Raw genomic sequence first — 21,570 nt, 5'->3', positions numbered from 1 at the left:
TGAAGAGCCAGGGAGAGGATTGTATTGTGTCCACAAATCACACTCCTGAGCAGGTCAGCCAGGCTCCAGGCTGAAGCAGCTCTTAATCCACCCCTGACTCTGGTCTTGGTTAAGGTGCAGTCTGGGAATATCAAAATCTCCAAAAGCCTCAATCTTTAAGTTTGGACCACCACAAGCCTCCATAATGTTTCCCTCTGTGCCTGCCATTTCTCCATGATACTGACGCTCTCCATGTCTTCTGAGGGTCTGAGCCAGGAGGAGGCCAGGTCAGGCGCTCCATGGTCCAAGGAGTCTGGTTTGCTCCAGCAGAGCATTTGGTACTGGGGCAGGCTCTTTCCTGAAAGATCCAGAGAAACCCCTCAGGACAGGACATAAGCCCTGTGACACCCACACGGGTCCTCTGCCCTCCCTCTCATGAGCCCATCTCTCGTGAGGACTCCAGGCCTTTCTGGACCTGATGGCTGCCTCTCACTACATTTGCCATTCTAAGATCCTTCTCGCTGCCAGCCTCCCTCTTGGCTTGGCTGCTCTCTGTACCATCTGGAGCCTGGGCACAGCTGCCCACTGCCCCTGCCCTCATACCCAGGTGGCCCCATTGGCACAAGCTCTCTCAGGCCAGCTGTCAGTCTGATGGGCAGAACACCGTACCCTGCTGAGCCAGGTCAGGACCAGCCCTGATGAGTGCATCAGTAATGTGTGATGGGGTGGGGGTGGTAGTTCTGGGCTCTGGGAGGGCCTGTCTGAGGTACTGAGAGTAGCTGAGAAATATGATTCCATAGTTTTAGGTCCTTCATCCTGTCCCTAAAACAGACTATACCCCCCAACACATACACACAGACATATAAGGTCTTATAAACAAGTACTGGACCTTAAGAAACTAAAGTCTGCTTCTACCTCCTATAGCTCAGCTCTTAGTGACTGGTTAAGCTCCTGATCTTCTCTGGACCTCAGCTTCTTCCTCCATAAAGGTTAACCTAGATCAGTCCCTATAACTGACTCCCTCTGATTCAGGACACTCTTTCCTAAGCTCAGGTAGACAATGGCCCCTCAAGTCGTACTTCCTGGTAGCTACAAGCTGGGGCCTCTGCTAGATGTCGGACAGTCAACATAAGGGGGATGACATACAGGCTCACCCTGTTGTCCACGGCCATGCCTGGAGCAAATGAAGGTAAAACAAGGTAGCATCCTCTTGCTTGCTTTGGAGAGTCATGCCATTGGCATGTGTGTATGTCAGTCATAGACATGTGACCTGGAGGCTGACAGAAGGCAGTCTGAGCCCTCCCTCCAGGAAGAACCAGGCCCTGCTCAGGATGGCCGTGTTTTCTACTTGCGCATCCCCCCCTGGTCTTCCAGAGGCAAGGCAGTGCCGGACAGCCCAGGGTCCTGTGGGAATTATCCTCCAAGTTCTTTCTGCTTCTCTCTCCCGCTGCCTGGCTCCCAGGGCCCCTCCTGTCACTGGATGGGGTGTGGGAAGACAGCCCTCATGAGCAGAGCTGACATTTCAATCTGCCTCCCAGACTCTTCAGATGCCCGCAAATTACATCAAGACTTCATCTCCCCCCCTTGTCCAACACCCAGCCCTGTCTGGCCCCTGTCAGCCTGGCCCTCCAACAAGTGACAGATTACATTCCAGCTTCAGCACCAAGCCTGCAAGTGGGTCCTCTAAACCCAGAGGACCAGCTTAGCACAGCTAACCCAGAACTGCTCAGGGAGACCATAGCTCTCATCCCCAGGCTAAGCTGGGAGCCAGACCCCCTTTCTAGACCCAAAGAGGGGGTGCAGGAGATCTCAGCTCTCAATTTCCTAAGCTTTACCGATTGCCAAGAAAAAGGATGGCTCATGGGAACTCAAATCCCAACATCTTGAAAAGGCCAGGGCAGGCCAAGCTAAAATCCACCTCCCTGCTAAACCTAGGGCCTGTGAGCCTGGCAATAAAGATGTCTTGAAGTCTATTTCTGCAGGTGATATTCCCCAGGAGACTGGGAGGAGAGCGGAGCTGCCTTGCACCTCCAGCAAGGCAAGACTTTGCTTCTTAATAGCTGTGTGCCCTTATCAAAGTTCCTTAGCCTCTCTGGGCCTCTTTCTATTTGGGAGGACTTCGCCACCTTGACACATTGAAGATGCTCTATTGCTGTCGCACCCACCCTCTGATCCCAGCAGAACATAATCAGGCACAGGTTAGAAGTCAAGCTGGAGATACAAGAAACTAGGAAGAAAATGCTTCTTTGATTTCAACCCCCTGCCTCCTCCTACACCCTTCCTCAAGGCACTCTGAGAGACCCACCTGCACCATGCTGATCTGGGAACTGCCAAGCCCTCCGCTCTCCCCTTGAGAATCCCTGCTGCCTGCAGTCAGTACCACTTAAGGCAGAATCGTATGCTGCCTGGCATCTCTCGATAATTACAGATTCCACGTGTGTGAGGCTTGTTTTCCCAACTCTAGCATCATGCAATCTCCAAGTTTGAAGGGACCTCATCCAGCCTCCGCCTGCTAGGGATTCCCTGAGGGATGTCCCCAGCAGATGGTCAGGCAGCCGCCACCCAAATGTGCCTGGGCGGGGAGCTCCTGGCAGAAAGGGTGCTTTTGCCCTTAGCGTCTCTCTTTGAGCCTTCCCGTCAATTCTTCCTTCCCTGGCAGGGATGGGAGCTTCTCCTGGCAGCTGCCCCTCCTCCACCCCCTCTCCTCTGCCTCAACCAGAGGAGCCCCTCTATACCCAGCAGCACTTGTGTCCTTGGACCTGACTGGGCTCAGGCCATGCTTGCCAGCTCTTGTGAGGGACAGGCCTTCAGGGGACTTGTGCTAAGACCAGTCTACAATCCAAGGCTTCAGTGGGTAGATGAGGAGAAGGTGGTCTGATGAGAAGCCTGGAGAGGAGAGAATTGATGGTTTGGTGTGGGGAACAGAGGTAGGAAACGGGGCGGGGCAGTCATTCTTGGGCTGCTATCCAGAGGGGCAGGAATGAGGGGATGTTTTGTGGCTGCACAACAAGGAACTGAGGCTGGGGGAGCCACTGGAACTGGCTGTGAGTGGGGAGTCTGAACCTTGTCCTCTGAGCAACCTGAAGCCACTGAGGAGGTTTGAATGGGAGAGAGAAGAGGCCTGACCTGGGGCAGAATGAGTCGGGGGGAGGGGGGGGGGTAGGAAGGTTAGGATGTGCACAGAGGCCACTCTCAGAAACAGTGAGCAGGAGAGGGAGGAGGAGGAGCCAGCTGGGGTGCTTGAAGATAAAATGGGAAAGGTTTGGTGACTCACTGGGCACCGCTTAACCCCGTGCAGATGCTTAACTCTTGAAGGCACAGTCTCAGAGCAAGGAGCCACAGACCTTAGAGCTCAGAGATTTGTCTCCATTGCTCAAGTATCTCTAAACTTCAGAGAAGGAGTTTGTGGGTCTCACTTGGGGTCTAAGGGTCACCCCCTTTCTTTTCTTCTCTCTTTGTGTGTGTGTGTGTGTGTGTGAGTTTGTGTGTGTGTGTGTGGTGTGGGAGCCAGGGTGAGGGAGGAGGGTGTTAAACTTAAACCAAGTATGATGACCTTGGTTACTTAGCAACTCGTGAGCACCTGTATTTACCTCCCATGTGCTGGGATTATGAGCATACACCACTGTTTATGTAGCTGCTTGTGTGCTAAGCAAGCACCCTACCAACTGAGCTATGTTTCAACCTTGGTTCTGGTTTCCCCAGGAGCCCCTATATGATGTAGATGCTGCTGGTGTAGAGGCTACATTTTGAGCAGCAAAGCTCTGCCGGGCATGATGGCGCATACTGTAATTCCAACACTCAAGAGGCTGAGGCAGGAGAATCACAAATTTGAGACTAGCCTGGGCCAAATAATGAGATTCTATTAAAAAAATAATAAATATAATGAAACCTAAACACTGTCCTTGCCTAGGAACGCAGGGTGGAGATGAGCCCCTGTTTCTAGGCTCTCAATCTGGAGCTCTATCAGCCAACAGCATCGTCTCTGTGGTCAGAATCGTTGTTGTCTGACCTTTGAAGGGAAGTATGCTCAGGGTCTAAGGGTCTCAGGAACAGGATGGTAGCAAAGGGGCCTCTGACAACCAAAAGAAATGACCAGAGCACTTATGATGACACAAGACAAGGCCAAGCTGATGGGCCGGCAGGGATCTTGTTTGCCAGGACCTGCAGAACCAGTCAGAGAGTCTGGAATAGAACCACAGGCTACAGACTCACTGGAGAAATACTGAGTGATTTAAACAAGAATCCCTGTGATGTGCGGCGGGGACTGAGACTATTGATGGCTTCAGTTCAGAAAATATTGATGGGAAGGGAGGAGTGGGTTAAAGCCTCCAGGCGGGGAGGCTGTTGAGGAGGTCGCTTGGGTGATCTAGGTGAGCAATAATCGTGACGAGAAAGGAAGCAGCAGCCACGAGGAAGGCGATGGAACGGATGCAGTCCAGATGACCGAGTGGATGCAGGGCATGAGGGGAGAGGCAAGGCATGGGTGCCCAGGTAGTGAGTGAGATTATTGTCAGCAGCTCCGGGATCTGCTGGCTGGGGGAAGACGTGGTTCATAGTGAGGCAGGCTGGGCATGAGGGGGATGTGCATCATATATCGGGAATGTCCAGGGGAAGCTGGGTACGTGGGTCTGGTATTTAGGCCCTCACGTACCATCAAATCTACAAATGAGAAAACAGACCCCAGAGAAGGAAACCATAGAAAGCCGACAGGGAGTTCTGCTCATAATCTCCGTGTGAACTTTGGTAACATGCTTAATATTCTCTAACCAACCCATCTCATACTTACAAGGAGGCAAGATGGGCTCTTCCTGTGTGAAGTGCCTAGTTTGGGGACTGTAGTATGCTATACAGTGTGTGACACTGCTGGAGTCACGGGCCAGCAGGGCTCAGGTACAAGAAGTCCTGATAGCACCGCTCTGTTCTCTCCCATCCACATGCAGGTAGAGAACATCAGCCTTCAGGAAGGGGAGACCATCACCGTGGAGGGCCTGGGGGGCCCCGATCCACTGCCCTTGGCTAATCAGTCCTTCCTGCTGAGGGGCCAGGTTATCCGCAGCCCCACCCACCAAGCAGCCCTGAGGTTCCAGAGCCTCCCACTACCCGCTGGGCCTGGCACTTTCCATTTCCGCTACCAAGGTAAGGTCTGAGCAACAGAGAGGAGCCAGCCATGACTGGCTGCTCTCCTGGTTGGCTTTGATGTCCTCACAGTCTGGGTCAGTGAGGAGCTGAAGGGACTTGACAATGACCATCTGGAGGTCTTTAGCGAAGCAGACTGGCTTTGCTCGCCCACCTGGGATCCAGCCCATGCCCCGCATGGCAACTGGGGATGCCGCAGGAAAGGGGCAGGGCGTGATAAAATGAGCCACACTCTGAGGAGGTGGGTGGGCTTCTTGCTACCTGAACAGGTCTTGACTTTGAACAGGTCATTTGGCTTCTCTGATTTTTTTTTCCTTTTATTTAATTTTTTAGTATACTAGTGCTAAAAAAAAATAAGTTTTACTTTTTAAAAATTTTATGCATTTAGTGCATTTATTTGTTTTGTGTGAGGGCAACTTGTGGGAACCGGAGAGCTCCTTCCACCCTGTGGTCATCAGGCTTGGTGGCAGGTGCGTTTACATCTGGCCATCTCTCTGGCCCTCCTTTTTACCTTTTTTTTTTTTTTTTTGGGATTTTTTTCTTTTTCGAGACAGGGTTTCTCTGTGTAGCCCTGGCTGTCCTGGAACTCACTTTGTAGACCAGGCTGGCCTTAACTCAGAAATCCACCTGCCTCTGCCTCCCTAGTGCTGGGATTAAAGGCGTGCGCCACCACTGCCCGGCTCCTTTTCACTTTTAATAAATAAGATAATTTCATGTTATATTGAGAATTAAGACTGATCCATTCATTACTGGTAAAATTTTAGAAATATTTTCTGTAAAATGTTTATTTATTTATTTATTTATTTATTCATTTATGCTGGGCACAGTGGCACACAGAGGCTGAGGAGGCAGATCTGTATGTCTTTGAGGTCAACATGGTCTACACAGTGAGTTCCAAGCCAGCCAGGTCTATGCAGTGAGACTCTGTCTCAAAAAAAAAAAAAAAAAAGAAAAGAGAAAAAGAAAGAAAAAAAGAAAAAGAAAAAGAAAAAGAAAAAAAAGCAAGCATATTTGATTGGGGGCTGGGGATTTAGCTCAGTGGTAGAGGGTTCGGTCCTCAGCTCTGGAAAAAAAAAAGACAAAATAACAAAAAGACCAAAAAAAAAAAAAAACCTAAGGAAAAAATATTTGTTTGGCAATTAATCTACTGTAATATTGCTATAAATACAGAGTCAAGTGTCCAACTTCACCACAATTCTTATTCTTTTTTTTTTTTTTTTTTTTGGTTTTTCGAGACAGGGTTTCTCTGTGTAGCCCTGGCTGTCCTGGAACTCACTTTGTAGACCAGGCTGGCCTCGAACTCAGAAATCCGCCTGCCTCTGCCTCCCGAGTGCTGGGATTAAAGGCGTGCGCCACCACGCCCGGCTCTTATTCATTTTTAAAGCATTTAAAACTATAGAAAAGTACAAAAATAAGACAGGCTATCTACACACCACAATTCAGAATAAGCCAGCGTCTTTACAATCTTCACATATTATTTGTAGTCTTTAGCGAATACTTCAAAGGCATACTCTCCACACAAATACATAGACATACAGACACACACACACACACACACACACACACAATGGCCCAGGACAACTTGGCACGAAGCATTTTCTTTTTTTACCATGTAGGTTCAGGGGTTGATCTCGGGTCCTCAGCCTTGGCAGTCGACACCTTCACTGATGAATCATCTCACAGCCCTTATCTTACACCGTAGCTCAGGCCGACCTCAAACTCACCAGAGCACTAGGGCCTGGGCCTCCTGAGTGTAAGGATTATAGGCCCCAGCTACTATGCTGGCTAGAAACTCCACTCTTCCCTCTCTGCTCCTCACTCTGCAGTCGCTGCCTGACCCTCTCTTTCCTACTGGGAAGACCAAACCATCTAGACTACAAAGTCAGTTACCTTTTGAGTAAAGCAAAAAGGTACATAGCATGCCCTCCACTAAGGAAACCAGCATTACAGGGCTTGCAGGATGCGAGGCGAAGCTGGAGCTTCCCCATAGGGTTCCTTCTTGCCCACCCCCTTCCCTGGGCTGAAAGTCTGTTCCATCCTTTGCACAGGTTAACTTTAATTCAGACACCCCCACCCCCCACCCCCATCCCACTCCCCCACCCCCCACGCGCACGAGCTAACAGGGGGATAATTGGTAAGAACAATCAAGACATTGTCTTGTGCCGGCATGGACCACTTCTGCAGCCCTGTAGGGGGGAAGAATTGATGGGGGGGGGGGGGCAGGCATCCTGGAGCTAGGAATGCTCTGACCCTGTCTCTTCACCTTGTCAAGGCTTTGCCACCCAAACTGGGGGGAGCAGCCTCTGTCAGCAGGGACCTTAATGCTGGGCAGAGGTTGTCCAGGCCCTCAGCAGTGGTAGGTCCCCACCCTGGCAGGGATGACCATCTGGGCGGCCCCTCCAGCCTCCCTAATGGCTCATCAATCCTCCTCAGCAGCAGGCATAATTTCATGCCACAGTAACCTTTTCTCTTGCTGCAAATTCCTTTGCACAAAACTCCAGTTCCCTCTTTGTGCTTCCAGACAAAAGTGGGAGAAAGCAACAGGGCCTAGCAGGGGGAGCAGAGTCCTAGGAGAGCCTAGGGGAGCTGGCCCACTCCTGCTCTTTGTCCCAGCGGCCCTCCCTCCTCTGCCCAGTTTTTGTCAATGATCAGCTCTTTCCTTAATGAGTGTAATTCCCCTAATTATAGACTGTAATTAGCCCTGATCCCAGAGATGGGAACAGGAGGAGCGTGTGCTCACGGGCATTTCTCGTGGGCTGGAGAAAGAGGGTGCCAGGAGAGTGAGGGAGGGCCTGGGAACACACGCCTACACCTGTGCAGGCAGGCGCTGTCCAAGCTGATGAAGGAGGGTACAGTCGTGAGCTTCCACACAGGCCTGTGTCTGGATAGATTCCTCTGGCCGAGTCCCAGTCCCCCAGTCCGGGTGGAGAGTCAGAGTGCCGGGGAGGCCCCTCCCTCCTGCATCCAAGCATTCCTGGCACTGGAGTTGGCTCCGAAACAGCCGCCAGCAAGAAAATAACTCAACAGATTGTGGTGGTGCAGACTCCCTAGGAACGGTTGGTTGTCATGGCAATAGGAAGCTCATCTTGGGAAGTGGCACTTACCCACGATGGAGTCTGGGGGTGCCTCTCGATGCTACCAGCCCCCTGCTTTCACATGATTCCAGCCCACTCCCTCCCCAGGTTGTGCTGGGACTCACGGGGAAGATGAGAGCGCAGGTGCTGAGTCTGACACCTGGCCTATGGCTCCCAGGGAGTCAGCTCCTCCTCATCCCCAGGCTGGGTGCAGTCCTCCCTGTCCTCGCCGCCGAGGGAGAATGAGGGACTTGCTGGACCAGCTCCAAGGCCAGCCTGGCCTGTCACTCTCCGGTGTCTCTGACTCCACCAGCCAGGATCCCATATTAACTGGGGCCAGGTAGGAAGCAAAGAACCTTGAGAGACAGGCAGGTACTCCAATCCCTACCCTACCACACTTCTACAGTATGACAAGGGTCAGAAGCTCTCTGACCCTCAGCCTCTTCCAACCTCAGCTTTCTTTATCTTTAAAATGGGTCAATAGCCCCTACCCTACCTTCTTTCTTCTGCGTGTATGATGGGTACTAGGCGAGAAAGGGCTCTTTAGAAACTAGACAGCACAGCAAATGTAAGAAGCCGTTCCTACTCGCAATGGCAAACATTAACAACCAGCTTTGGGGGAAACGGGGCAGAGGTAGGTGTGTGCGTTGTGCAGGCGCTGCACATATGGCCTCTCGCTTAACCTCCCCAGCGCTGCAGGCAGTGCTCTAAATCACCGGTTAAACAAAGAAACCATCGAGGCATGGAGCAAAGAAGTAACCTGCCCAAGGTGGCAGTGTAGGGAGTAGCGGGCAGAATCTGCATTTAAACCCAGGGAGTCTGACCCCAGAACCCATCTCCTGAGCACTGCCCTCTCCACTGGCCAGTCACAACTAGCCTTTTATTGGTCAACCCCTCAAAACTCTCTTCTTGTTTTCACATAGCGACTAAGAATGACAGGTGGGGAAGGCCTCAAAACTGAGTCACAGTCAACTCAAACTTTGGTAGCTCATCTGCCCAAAGGCAGCCCCTTTTTCTGTTCACATAAAGGCACAGAGGCACAGTCAAGCCTTCTTTTTTACTTTTCTCCTTGTCTGCTCCAGGCATTCTACCTACCTCTTAGACCCAAGCCAGACTCCCTCTTTATAAGCTATTTCTGGGCTTTAGCCTAAGGGTTGGGGTTTACCAGGCAATTTTATGGGATTTGCTGCCCCTGTGTGGTCATAAATGGTATGACAACTCCCAAAGCAACCAGAGTGGCCAATCCCCCTCCAATTTCCAAGAAAGTGAGTGTGACTTTCTCACACCTCTCCCACTGTCCCAAAGTCGTTTGCAGGGCTGGAGAGATGGCTCAGTGGTTAAGAGCAGTGACTGCTCTTGCAGAGGTCCCGAGTTCAATTCCCAGCAACCACATGGTGGCTCACAACCATCTGTTATGGGACCCAATACCCTCTTCTCGTGTGTTCTACTCCTATACATAAAATAAATAATTCTTTAAAAAAAAAAAAGTCGTTTGCTGACCTACTGATCACATTTCTTAGTAACGTCAGAAGCTACCCTGATAAAGCCTCACCAACGTGACTGCCTAAATGTGAGCTGAACAAAACAACTGTAGATATGCCAAAGTAGATTGGCAAAGACCACTAAGAGAGACCTACTAAGGGATGCTGAGGTCAGGAGAAACAGTCTTCCCCATGGAAGACACACAGCAGTCGGTTATCCAATAACAAATGGTCAGCCCTGCAAACACACATACCCGTCACATTATACATACTGGGCAGGTCATGCTTAAGAATATATATCTATATACCTATACATATATTACATGTTTTGTTTTGTTTTTTTTGGCTTTTCGAGACAGGGTTTCTCTGTATAGCTCTGGCTGTCCTGGAACTCACTTTGTAGACCAAGGTGGCTTCGAACTCAGAAATCCACCTGCCTCTGCCTCCCGAGTGCTGGGATTAAAGGCGTGCGCCACCACGCCCGGCCATATATTACATGTTAAGGTTAATGAAAATAGAGGCCATACATTTGAAAATGAGTAAGGAGAGGGTATGTGGGAGAGCTCGGGTGGAGGAAAAGAGAGAAATGATACCATTACATTATCATTTCAAAGATAGAAAAGAATAAAAACAAAGAGGCCTTTACTGTTGCCGTCAAGGTTTGTCAGATTGCACGGGGAGTACTGAGGACATCTTTGCTGCCTGATTTCAGTCTCTCCCTCCGAAATTCACGTCTGCTTCCTACAGGAAAAGTAATGTCTACAAGTCCTCCATAATGTTTTTCTTTTAGCGCCAAGGCTCAAACACGAGGGAACAAGCTACCACTGAGCTGTTATGTGTACACCCAGACTTCTAGAAGATTTGTCATCATCTGGGTGCCAGAGGTCTAGCAGCTCCTGTATGGTTTCAGTTTAGCTGTTTGGTTGTTTTTGAGACATGGTCAAACTACATAGCTCAGGCTGACCTTGAACTCAGGACCCTCTGGTCTCAATCCCAGAGATTTCAGGTTCATAAGCATTTCCAGCCTCACTTAAGAAGTAAGGAAACAGCTTGTGTAGTGCGCTCTTAATCCCCCAGCACATGGGAGGAAGAGGCAGGTGGATCTGAGTTCTGAGCAGCCTGATCTGCAGATCTGAGTTCCAGGACAGCCAGAGGTAGAGTCAGTAGCAGCACTCAGGAGTTGGACGGGGGAGGCGGGTAAGAAAACACCTAGAGAAAGCTTAAGTGTTACTTAAGCTTGGGCTTGGGTAGGAACCTCTGTCTTCAAGCTTCCAGGTCTCTGCTGTTCCGATAACCAACCCCCACTTCTACAAGGGAACAAATGAGATGCTTTTGTGGGACTTCCAATGCATCTTCTGAGCCCAAAGGCACCTGGAGCAGGCTGTGCAGGCACCCCCTCCTCTTCCCCTTCTTCCTCCCCCTCTTCCCTCCTTCCTCACTGTCACCCATTCTCTCTTCACAGCCTATCTCCTGAGCTGCCACTTTCCCCGACGTCCAGCGTATGGAGATGTGACTGTCACCAGCCTCCACCCAGGAGGCAGCGCCCGCTTCCATTGTGCCACTGGCTACCAGCTCAAGGGTGCCAGGTTCCTCACCTGTCTCAATGCCACTCAGCCCTTTTGGGATTCCCAAGAGCCTGTCTGCATTGGTGAGTGGGTCCCCACAAGGAAGGCTCAATGTCAAACAGAGGAGCAAAGTATGTGTGTGTGTGTGTGTGGGGGGGGTGTCATTCTCTGATCTCCATTGCTGTCTGGAAGTTCAATTATTTTCTGTAAGAAAAACAGAAGATGGTCGTGCATCTCCGTACTGAGCCAACCTACACTTATTACCTGGCCACTATATGTGAGCATCACAGGTCGAGTTCAGAGGTGGTTTTCAACGTTGCATGGGTAACATGAATGCATAAATGTGGCAAGAAAGCAGGGCCCATCAGGGATGATTCTCGCCTTGGCAGACGACTGGCCACAGGGCCCTCAGACACCTTCTGCAGTAGCTCTCTATGCACTACTACACCACCATTCCTTGACTGACTGCTAAGCAATGCTCAACACTGATCCCTCTGGCCTGGTCCTGCTTTTTCTTCCCCAAGAAAGGCTGAGCTGCTTGTCTGGGCCCAGCAGTGAGGGTTTCTGGGCCACGTGACCACAGAGTTCATAGAAGGTAAGAGAAGGTAAGAAGAGGCAGGAGTCACACCTAGCTTATGCCCCGAGAACCCCACAGTTTCAGGAAAAGGGGGAAGAAGGAGCGTAGAGATGCTGGAGAGATGGATCCGTGGCTAAGAGTACATGCTGCTCTTGAAGAGGACCTGAAATCATCCCAACACACACTCCAGCAGCGCTCAATTGCTGAACTCCAGTTCGAGGGTCCAACGCCCCCTTCTGGCCTCCATAAGCATTGCACTTACATGTAAAAGTACACATTCATATACATGTAACTTTAAAAAAAAAAAGAATTATTTATTGTATGCATATGAGTACACTGCTGCTGCTTTTAGATACACCAGAAGAGGGCACCAGATCCCATTACAGATGGCTGTGAGTCACCATGTGGTTGCTGGGAATTGAACTCAGGTCCTCTGGAAGAGCAATCAGTGCTCTTAACCACTGGGCGATCTCCCCAGCCCTACATGTAACTTTTAAAAGAATAAACTAGAGCATAGGTCACTAATTCTGAAACAGGGGGGTAAAAGGTACCAAGGAACAGTCATAAAGTGGCTGGCGTGGTAGTCACAACGCAGTCCCAGCCCCTGAGAGACTGAGGCACAAGGGTCTGAGTTCTAGGCCAGCCTGAGCTCCATAGCCGGACCTTGCCAAAGGGCGGAGGTTGAAGTGACCTGGGGACAAAGCAGCCATCCCTTCCCAGTTGGTATTGAGACAGCCCCTTTAAGGAGGTAGCACTGAAGGTTTGATCTTTCCATGCAGGGAACAAGCTAAGCAACAATAGAGAGACAAGAAGGGGAGGGTGTTGGAGGCATCGGGGACAGCCAGGTAGAGCAAACAGTGGGAAGGACCTGCAGTGTCAGGCCAAGACACGAGGTGCACAATGTTGAGCCTTTTGAGGAGGAAGGGGAAGAGGTCAGAACTGCTCCTCAGGGGAGCCAACTGTGGTTGTCTGAAGGCTGAGAGGCCATCCTGGATAGAGGATTTGATCTGGGACAGTGACTTTGGGAATGGAGAGGAGGGAACGGATGAGAGAACAGGGACCTGAGTTCTGGTTCCTGGAGATGAAAAGATCCAAGATGGCTACAAACCCAGAAGGCTTGTGGAGGAAGTGTCGGGTTTGCCGCATGACAGACAGCTTTGGCTTCTCGTCCTCTTGGAAGAGAAGAGACTTTGTCTTTTGAGCCTTATTTCCTTTTATATTTTTCCTAGTGCTGGTCAGAGAGCTTAGATAGACATGTCCTCTTGCCTCAAAGGAGCACCGTCTAGTGGGGAGGCTGGAAAGTGGCTTAGTGTAGCCAACACTGGCGTGGGGTGGCCTCAGTGTGGCAGGCATATAGGCCAGCCAGAGAGCTCAGTTCCACACTGAGGAGACCTGGGTGGCTTCCCACAGACATGGCCGGGATCAAGTCCAGAAACGTTAGTTCAGGGCAGTTTGGTGGAGTCTGTGTGGGAGCATGCAGAAACAGCATGATATACACTGAGTATGCCTGAAGGCTTCAGGAAGGGAAGACGGAAAATCAATAGAGAGAACTCAGGTCGTAATGGGCTTGAGCTTCATCTCAAGAGCAATAGAGAACCACTGGGTGATTCCAAGTCAAAGATGGCATGGGGTTCTGTTTGGAGGCCAGCTCTATGCTGAGACCAAGTAGAAAGTTAGCTTGCTCTTCCATAGCGAGTGAGAGACAAAGCTTATCCAGATTCTACTCTGTTGTCATCTGGAGCCTTTGGGGCAACGATGTTCTGTGTGGGCCATGGTAGTCTGGCCTCTGAGAGCAGAACTGTGTGCATCTGAGAATAACAAGAGCTGCCTGGAACCCAGATTCCTGCTTCAGGTCCCTTCCCGGCCCCATTCACCTTCTATGAATTCCAGAAACCCTCGCGGTTGGGCCCAGACAAGCAGCTCAGCCTTTCTTTGGGGAAAGAAAAAGCAGGACCAGGCCAGAGGGGTCAGTGTTGAGCATTGCTTAGCAGTCAGTCAAGGAATGGTGGTGTAGTAGTGCATAGAGAGCTACTGCAGAAGGTGTCTGAGGGCCCTGTGGCCAGTGGTCTGTCTGCCAAGGCGAGAATCATCCCTGATTGGTCCTGCTTTCTCTCCACATTCATGCATTTATTTTGGTCATCAAACAATGAGAACCAACTCTAAACCTGCCCTGAAAGACACAGCCTCTGTCCCAAGGAGATCCTAGTTAAGGGACAGACCCAAACAGATAACTGACTTTCTGTTTTGTGTTCTGGAGGTTCAAATCTGAGGTCTGTTATCATGCTAGGCAAGCCAGAAAGCTAGTTTTACAGAAGTAGCAAGGCGTGGTGACACGTTTGCCGTCTCAGCACTCCAGGAGCTAGCAAGAGGACTGCAAGTTCCAAGCTAGCCTGGGCTATACAGGAAGACCATTTCAGAAACAAAAGGCCTGGTGTGGTGACACATACATTTAAATCCAGCACTGGGGTGGCAGAAGCAGGTGGATCTTTGACTTTGAGGCTAGCCTGGTCTATACAGCAAGTTCCAGGTCAGGACTACATAGCAAGGACCTGTCTCAAAAACAAGAAACAAAACAAAACAAAAAAGAAAAGGAAGGAAGGAAAAAGAAAAGAAAAAAAGATAAAGAAGACACGTGTAAGGGCATGTGCCTCTAATCCTAGTACTTGAGAGACAGAGACAGGAGGGTTGGAGTTCAGGACATCACCAACTCAGTTTGAGGCCAGTCTGGCCTCCCTGGGGTTAAAAAAAAAGGGGGAGTGAAGGGAAGGAGAAAAAAGGAGGGAGGAAGGGAGGAAAAGAAAGAGACAAGGAAGGAGAGAGAGAGAGGGGATGGAATGACATAAAAGTATCAGCTATGTCCAGGAAAGTTAAGAGTCTAGATATGAGCGTTAACATAACAAAGTCAGCTTGGTGAAATCAGAGCCGGTCAGTAGAGGAGAGAGAGGCTTGCCAACAGCCACACAGCTGGGCGGCAACAGAACTGCCTACAGTCAAGAGAGCAGCATGTGATGCCTCCGAGGTGTGGATGGTCCACATGTGGGATTCTGAAGTCTGAGCTGTTTGTTGCTGCAGAGTCAAGACTGCAAGCTTAGCATTCAGAGCCACCCCAGCAAAGATGGTGCCCATACAAAGTCCCTATGTCCATGTAGAGGGTACGGGGCTGCGATGGGGAAGAGGTTTTGGAGGCTGCTTAGAACAAGGATGGAGACCAAGGCTAAGTCCACTGCCTCCCACAGCTGCTTGTGGTGGAGTGATTCGGAATGCCACCACTGGCCGCATTGTCTCTCCTGGCTTCCCGGGGAACTACAGCAACAACCTCACCTGCCACTGGTTGCTAGAGGCTCCAGAGAGCCAGCGGCTGCACCTGCACTTTGAAAAGGTCTCCCTGGCAGAAGACGACGACAGGTGAGGAGCTGTCCTGCCTGGACGGGACAACCTGTTGGGAGGATAACAACCACAGAGCTGCCTCTCTTCTGGTCCAGGCTCATCATCCGCAACGGAAATAACGTGGAGGCCCCGCCGGTGTACGACTCCTATGAGGTGGAATACCTGCCCATTGAGGGCCTGCTCAGCTCTGGCAGACACTTCTTCGTGGAGTTCAGTACTGACAGCAGTGGGGCAGCTGCAGGCATGGCCCTGCGCTATGAGGGTGAGCCTGCTGGAGCCTAACCAGGGTGCTGGGCTCTTTCTCCCATACTCTTCCCCTTTCCGACTGCATTCCATTGCTCCTTCCCTGACCCACCCCCACCCCCACCCCCACCCGAGATCCCCATCCCCATCCTTTCGGGATGGCATTTGTTGGGACCACAGATTTCTGGACCAAGAGAATGACTTCTCCAGTTTTTTTTTTTTTTTAAGATTTATTTATTATATATAAGTACACTGTAGCTGTCTTCAGACACTCCATAAGAGGGCACCAGATCTCGTTGTGGATGGTTGTGAGCCACCATGTGGTTGCTGGGATTTGAACTCTGGACCTTTGGAAGAACAGTCGGGTGCTCTTACCCACTGAGCCATCTCACCAGCCCCCGACTTCTCCAGGTTTTAAGAAGGTTACATATAGGACTCAACACTTGGAGGGAAAACTGCTGTAGGAGGTACTCTAGACCCACACATATACCCGTGGTTTGTTAACACATCAAAAAGTATTGAGCACCTTTTGTATACTAAGCGCCAAACTAGCCAACAAGAGTACAATGGTGATTCAACAGGGCTTCCTGACCAAAATAGAGTTGGATGCCGGGTTCCCCTGTGTCCTGTTCCAAGCCCAAGATACACATTCTGCCCTGAGAAAGAAAATCCCCGAGGAAAGATGTAGAACACCTGTCCTCTGGCCTACTCAGGAGAGGCTGAGCTGGCCTGGGTCCTGTGGTTCACAGCCTTCCAGCAAGGACATTGCTATGAGCCCTTTGTCAAATACGGCAACTTCAGCAGCAGTGCACCGTCCTACCCTGTGGGTACGACTGTGGAGTTCAGCTGTGACCCTGGCTACACCCTGGAGCAGGGCTCCATCATCATCGAATGCGTCGACCTCCACGACCCCCAGTGGAATGAAACAGAGCCAGCCTGCCGAGGTCAGCAGGCACCAGTGGGTGGGTCTGCTAGGGCAACAAGCAGGGTAGGTCCCTAGTGGCCAGTCATGGAACCAGGGCCACAGCTCAGTGTGATTGATATTTCTCCTAGAGGGAGGAGGTGGGGTCCCCCAGCAGTGGGTGGGGTACTCCTGTGGGCAGGTGAAAGCCCTAGGACACCATATTGGAGAGGATGCGCCTTCCCGGGCTCCCCTTCCTTGCAGCCGTGTGCAGCGGGGAGATCACAGACTCTGCAGGCGTGGTGCTCTCTCCAAACTGGCCGGAGCCTTATGGCCGAGGGCAGGACTGCATCTGGGGTGTGCATGTGGAGGAGGACAAGCGCATCATGCTGGACATCCGAGTGTGAGTGACTCGGGTCAGGCAAGCCGGCTCCTGAGGCTGGGGACACCTCTAGTCCCGCCCACCTCGGCCCCTCCCCCAGCCCCTTCCGCTCTGATCTTCCTCCTCTACAGGCTGCGCATAGGCTCTGGGGATGTACTGACCTTCTACGATGGGGATGACCTCACAGCCCGGGTCCTGGGCCAATACTCAGGGCCCCGTGGCCACTTCAAGCTCTTTACCTCCATGGCCGATGTCACCATCCAGTTCCAGTCAGACCCTGGGACCTCGGCGCTGGGTTACCAGCAAGGATTTGTCATCCACTTCTTTGGTGAGCTTGTGCTTTCTGATTCGGATTGTAGACCCCAAAATCATGGCTAGTCAAACGGTGCAGGACAACAGGGAATCTGGATGCCCTGTCAGACACGGGGAACCTGGGAAGGTGCCATGTGTCACCAGGAGACTTTGGTTAGAGCAAGAAAGCTCTAGGGAGGCAGAGAGAAGGACTTCCAAAAAAAAAAAAAAAGTGTTGCTGCTTTCCTTTCTGCTGGTCTTTTCCTCGACCTGCTTTACCCATCTCTCAGGCCTGAGGAACTGGCCAAGTGCTTCTGAGAGTAGAGCCGAAGCCAAGATGACGACCCTGGAACCTTGGTGATGGGTGGGGGAGGGGTGGAGACTTGGGGTCTGGGGCTTGAGAAGAGAGGATGAGTCGCTAAGCCTCTCTAGGCCAGTCTAGGTCCAAGATAACCTACCAAAAGAACCTCAGTGTTGGCACTAGCAGTCACTTTGGTGCTGGCCGAGGAGGGGCTCCATGTCCCTGCTTCTGTGTCTCCAGAGGTGCCCCGCAACGACACATGTCCAGAGCTACCCGAGATCCCCAATGGCTGGAAGAACCCATCACAGCCTGAGCTGGTGCACGGCACGGTGGTCACCTATCAGTGCTACCCTGGTTACCAGGTGGTGGGATCCAGTATTCTCATGTGCCAGTGGGACCTAAGCTGGAGTGAGGACCTGCCTTCATGCCAGAGAGGTGAGTGTCCCTGTGGCCCCTCCCAGCCTGCCTCCTGGGTCCTGAGAGGAAAGTCTAGCAATGGTCCTGTTTTTGCTAGCATCCTTGATCTTCTAACTTGTCCCTCAGTTTCCTTATCTGTCAAATGGGATGCTCCATTGTCACAAGACTTCCAAATAAGCTGTACAAGTATTACAAGTATCTCCTAGCTGGCTGGTGACCAAGAATTAATGGCTTTCTTGACCTTAATGATCAAAAAAAGGACACATCAGCCAGAGGGTAGACACAGTCAGGCATGGTCTGTCACACGTTTATCATCTCAGTATTCAGGAGCTGAGGCAAGAGGATCGGACCTTTGAAGATTGCCTGAGGTATAGTGTGAGGCATTTATCTCCAAAGAAGAGGGTGGAGAGGAGATGGCTGAATGGCTAAGAGCTCTCACTGCTCTTGCAGAAGACCTAGGTGGTTCCCAGTACCTACATCAAGCTGCTCACAGCCTCCTGTAGCCAATTTCAACACCCTCTTCTAGCCTTAATGAGTATCTAAATGTATGCAGTACATATAAACTACACAGACACACACACACACACACACACACATTTTTTTTTTTTAAAAAAGTGAAGAAAGGCCGGGCACGCCTTTAATCCCAGCACTCGGGAGGCAGAGGCAGGCGGATTTCTGAGTTTGAGGCCAGCCTGGTCTACAAAGTGAGTTCCAGGACAGCCAGAGCTATACAGAGAAACCCTGTCTCGAAAAACCAAAAACAAAAAAACAAAAACAAAAACCAAAAAAACAAAAAACAAACAAACAAATAAACAAAAGTGAAGAAAGCAGAAAGCCTGAGGATGTAGCGCTGTGGCAGAGCACCACCTGGCGTGCGTGACATCCTGAGTCCCAGCACTGGCAAAACAAGACATCAGAGTAGAGCCCTACAGTCTGGCATTAGCTGGTCTGTAACACTCATATAGCCAGGGCGAACGGACCTTTCTCCCCACCCCCTCGCTCTCTTCCCCTCCCCCACCCCACCCCTTGCTCTCACTCCTTCTCTCATAGTTTCTAGCCTGAAGCGCCTATGAAACTGAGGATTCCCTAGAATTTCTGATCCTCCTGCCTCTACTTTCTTAGTGGGATCACATCCACCTTCTGGAGTGCCAGGATATCAGCGTGCACCACCAGGCTGGGTTTATGCAGTGCCGTCCATTAAATCCGGAGTTCCGTGGATTCTTTGAAAGCACTCCTATGAACTGAGCTGTCACCCCAGACACTGAGCCTGCCCTGCTTTCCCTCTCTATCCATAGTGACATCCTGCCATGACCCAGGGGATGTGGAGCACAGCCGACGCCTCATATCCAGCCCCAAGTTTCCCGTGGGATCAACTGTGCAGTATGTCTGTGACCAGGGTTTTGTGCTGACGGGGAGTGCCATTCTCACCTGCCATGATCGGCAAGCAGGCAGTCCCAAGTGGAGTGACAGGGCCCCCAAGTGTCTCTGTGAGTGTACAGTGGGCAGGAGGGGAGCCTCTAGTAAGATCAAAACCTGACACCTTCACTGCTCCTGCCTGCCTTGCAGTGGAACAATTCAAGCCGTGCCATGGCCTCAGCGCCCCGGAGAATGGTGCCCGCAGCCCTGAGAAGCGGCTTCACCCAGCAGGGGCCACCATCCACTTCTCCTGTGCCCCTGGTTATGTGCTGAAGGGCCAGGCCAGCATCAAATGCGTGCCTGGACACCCCTCGCATTGGAGTGACCCACCACCCATCTGTAGGGCTGGTAAGTGCTACCTACCACTCCCTTAAACATGTGCCCCCTCCACTGCTGCCACCACCACAGTACGGACCCTAGAACTATTCTAGTAAATCAATTCTGTGTTGAGAATTAGAAGCATTGGCCCGTGCCCCTTCCCGTTCCCCGTCTTTGCTAGTCTCTGATCTGACATCACCAAGACACTGCAGGAGTAGACTCTCCCGGGTCAAATCCTTCCCATGGTCAGTCCACTTCTGTGCTCCTTGCATTGGATGGTTTGGTCCATCAGGCTCACCCACTGCCCTTGGCCCTCCCCTCTTGTTCCAGCCTCTCTGGATGGGTTCTACAACGGCCGTAGCCTGGATGGTGAGTCCCCATGCTTGAGAGCCAGATGTATGGTCCCCCTCACACCTGGTTCTAGCAGCTCCCAGGTCATGGGTTCCCACAAATGAAAGGCAGAGAAGGAACAGTTTGGGCCTATCGGGACATTAAGCTTCTTGTCTACCATAGGCAGCTAATGGGAGCTGGTCTCCAAATGTCTTTAAGAAGGGAGGGGACATAGGCTCCAAGAAATGGGGACATTAACTCTAACCCCACCCACCCTTTGCTTTCAGTTGCCAAGGCACCTGCCGCCTCCAGTGCCCTGGACGCTGCTCACATGGCTGCTGCCATCTTCCTACCATTGGTGGCCATGGTGTTGCTGGTGGGAGGAGTGTACCTCTATTTCTCCAGGTGGGTCTGGCTTTTCTTCCTATTCTGTGTACCCAACTCACCCCTGGCCTGTACTCTTGACTCTTTTGTTCCCCGACAGATTCCAGGGGAAAAGTCCCCTGCAACTTCCCCGAACTCATCCTCGCCCCTATAACCGCATCACGGTAGAGTCAGCATTTGACAATCCAACTTATGAGACTGGAGTAAGTATCCACGCGAGCCTAGATACCTCTTCCGGATTGGTTCTTTGATCCCTTGGGTGGGTTTGCCTGCCTGAGGGTCCTGCTGAGCCCTCTTATTCTCCTCTGTGCCTTGGGAAGGTGGATAATTTGGGCTTGACAGCTCTTCTCCAAGTTTCCAACTCCCCGCAGTCTCTTTCCTTTGCAGGAGACGAGAGAATATGAAGTTTCCATCTAGGTGGGAGCAGCCTGGGGATGCACACGCAGTCCTGCATCGCAGGCCAGTGGCAGGGCTCCCGGCTCTCTGCTGTCCCTCACCTCCTGTACATACCGCCTGGGAAGAGACACCACCAACCCCTTCCCCGCCTGCAATGCCCACAGTGACCTATTTTCTTGGCATCGATGTGCCCGCTTCGGGCCCTTCTTTGGATTCAGGGGCACCTGCCTCGGGTAGAACGTAGCTGGAACACATTACCAGCAGCCATCATTCTCCTGCTTCTCTTTTGCCCTGGACCTCCAGCCTGGAAGTTGCAGGCTGACCGAGGAGGGGCACTTGTTACTCATTAGCCACCATCCCGCCTGGCGTGTGAGGACTCCAGAAGAGCTGACTTGACAGCAGGGTGCCCCTCACAGGGCCAGCTACCAGAGGCCAAAATTGTTCTCAACTGTGACCTCTTGGTAGTCCTGGCGCGCCAACACCAGCCCCTCAGGGAGGTTTCTAGTCCCTCTCTAAAGGCTCAGAATTGGACAGTTAAGAAGCCTTCTGCCCTGTCCTGGGGAGGTGATGATTTAAGAATCCTAAAAGGTTCAGGGACTCTATTCCAAGCTCAGGCTGGGCCCCACTGGATACTCACGCTCCACACCAAAGCAGGACACCCTACGGCTCTCCGGCATCCCTCTACTCTGAGGAGGGAGAGCCCTTCCTTGAAGTTTATCTGGCTGTTACAAATGTCTCCTTCCCCACCAGTCCCTCCTCTAAGCCACTTACCATGTTCCCTCTTCCTGCCACTGTGTTATGGCATGCCAGGAGAGGGCAGCTACATTCTGGAGAGGAGCAGATGTCCAAGGACCCAGGAATGTGGCAGAAGTCAAGAACCCCCAGGAGCAATCTCAGTCCGGACCAAGGCCACTTTGTACATATGATGTATTATATGGGGTCTGGGCTCCAGCCAGAGAACAATCTTTTATTTCTGTTGTTTCCTTATTAAA

At 51.5% G+C, this 21,570-nt stretch overlaps 1 protein-coding gene across 3 annotated transcripts in view; it reads left to right on the top strand.

The window, feature by feature from the left end:
• Sez6 (seizure related 6 homolog) overlaps positions 1–21,570 on the top strand; it is a 48,242-nt gene extending 26,672 nt beyond the window's left edge. Inside the window, exons 4-17 of one of the 3 annotated variants that reach the window (XM_029483331.2) lie at positions 4,920–5,115; positions 11,133–11,318; positions 15,049–15,217; positions 15,295–15,461; positions 16,192–16,386; positions 16,608–16,746; positions 16,857–17,053; positions 17,558–17,752; positions 19,030–19,221; positions 19,301–19,498; positions 19,799–19,837; positions 20,086–20,203; positions 20,283–20,385; positions 20,570–21,570. In XM_029483331.2, the coding sequence (XP_029339191.1) occupies positions 4,920–5,115; positions 11,133–11,318; positions 15,049–15,217; positions 15,295–15,461; positions 16,192–16,386; positions 16,608–16,746; positions 16,857–17,053; positions 17,558–17,752; positions 19,030–19,221; positions 19,301–19,498; positions 19,799–19,837; positions 20,086–20,203; positions 20,283–20,385; positions 20,570–20,599 (2,124 nt within the window). In that variant the 3' untranslated portion in view covers positions 20,600–21,570. Of the gene's footprint in view, positions 1–4,919; positions 5,116–11,132; positions 11,319–15,048; positions 15,218–15,294; positions 15,462–16,191; positions 16,387–16,607; positions 16,747–16,856; positions 17,054–17,557; positions 17,753–19,029; positions 19,222–19,300; positions 19,499–19,798; positions 19,838–20,085; positions 20,204–20,282; positions 20,434–20,553 lie in introns of those variants that run through there. The other 2 variants (XM_021176451.2, XM_085829792.1) reach the window with 2 other exon arrangements.

Source organism: Mus caroli, unplaced genomic scaffold (genome assembly GCF_978045245.1).
Source record: "Mus caroli unplaced genomic scaffold, Mus_caroli_1 scaffold_13, whole genome shotgun sequence".
NCBI lineage: Eukaryota > Metazoa > Chordata > Mammalia > Rodentia > Muridae > Mus > Mus caroli.
Note: the sequence above shows the minus strand (reverse complement) of the source record. Positions and strands in the feature narration are given on the sequence as shown.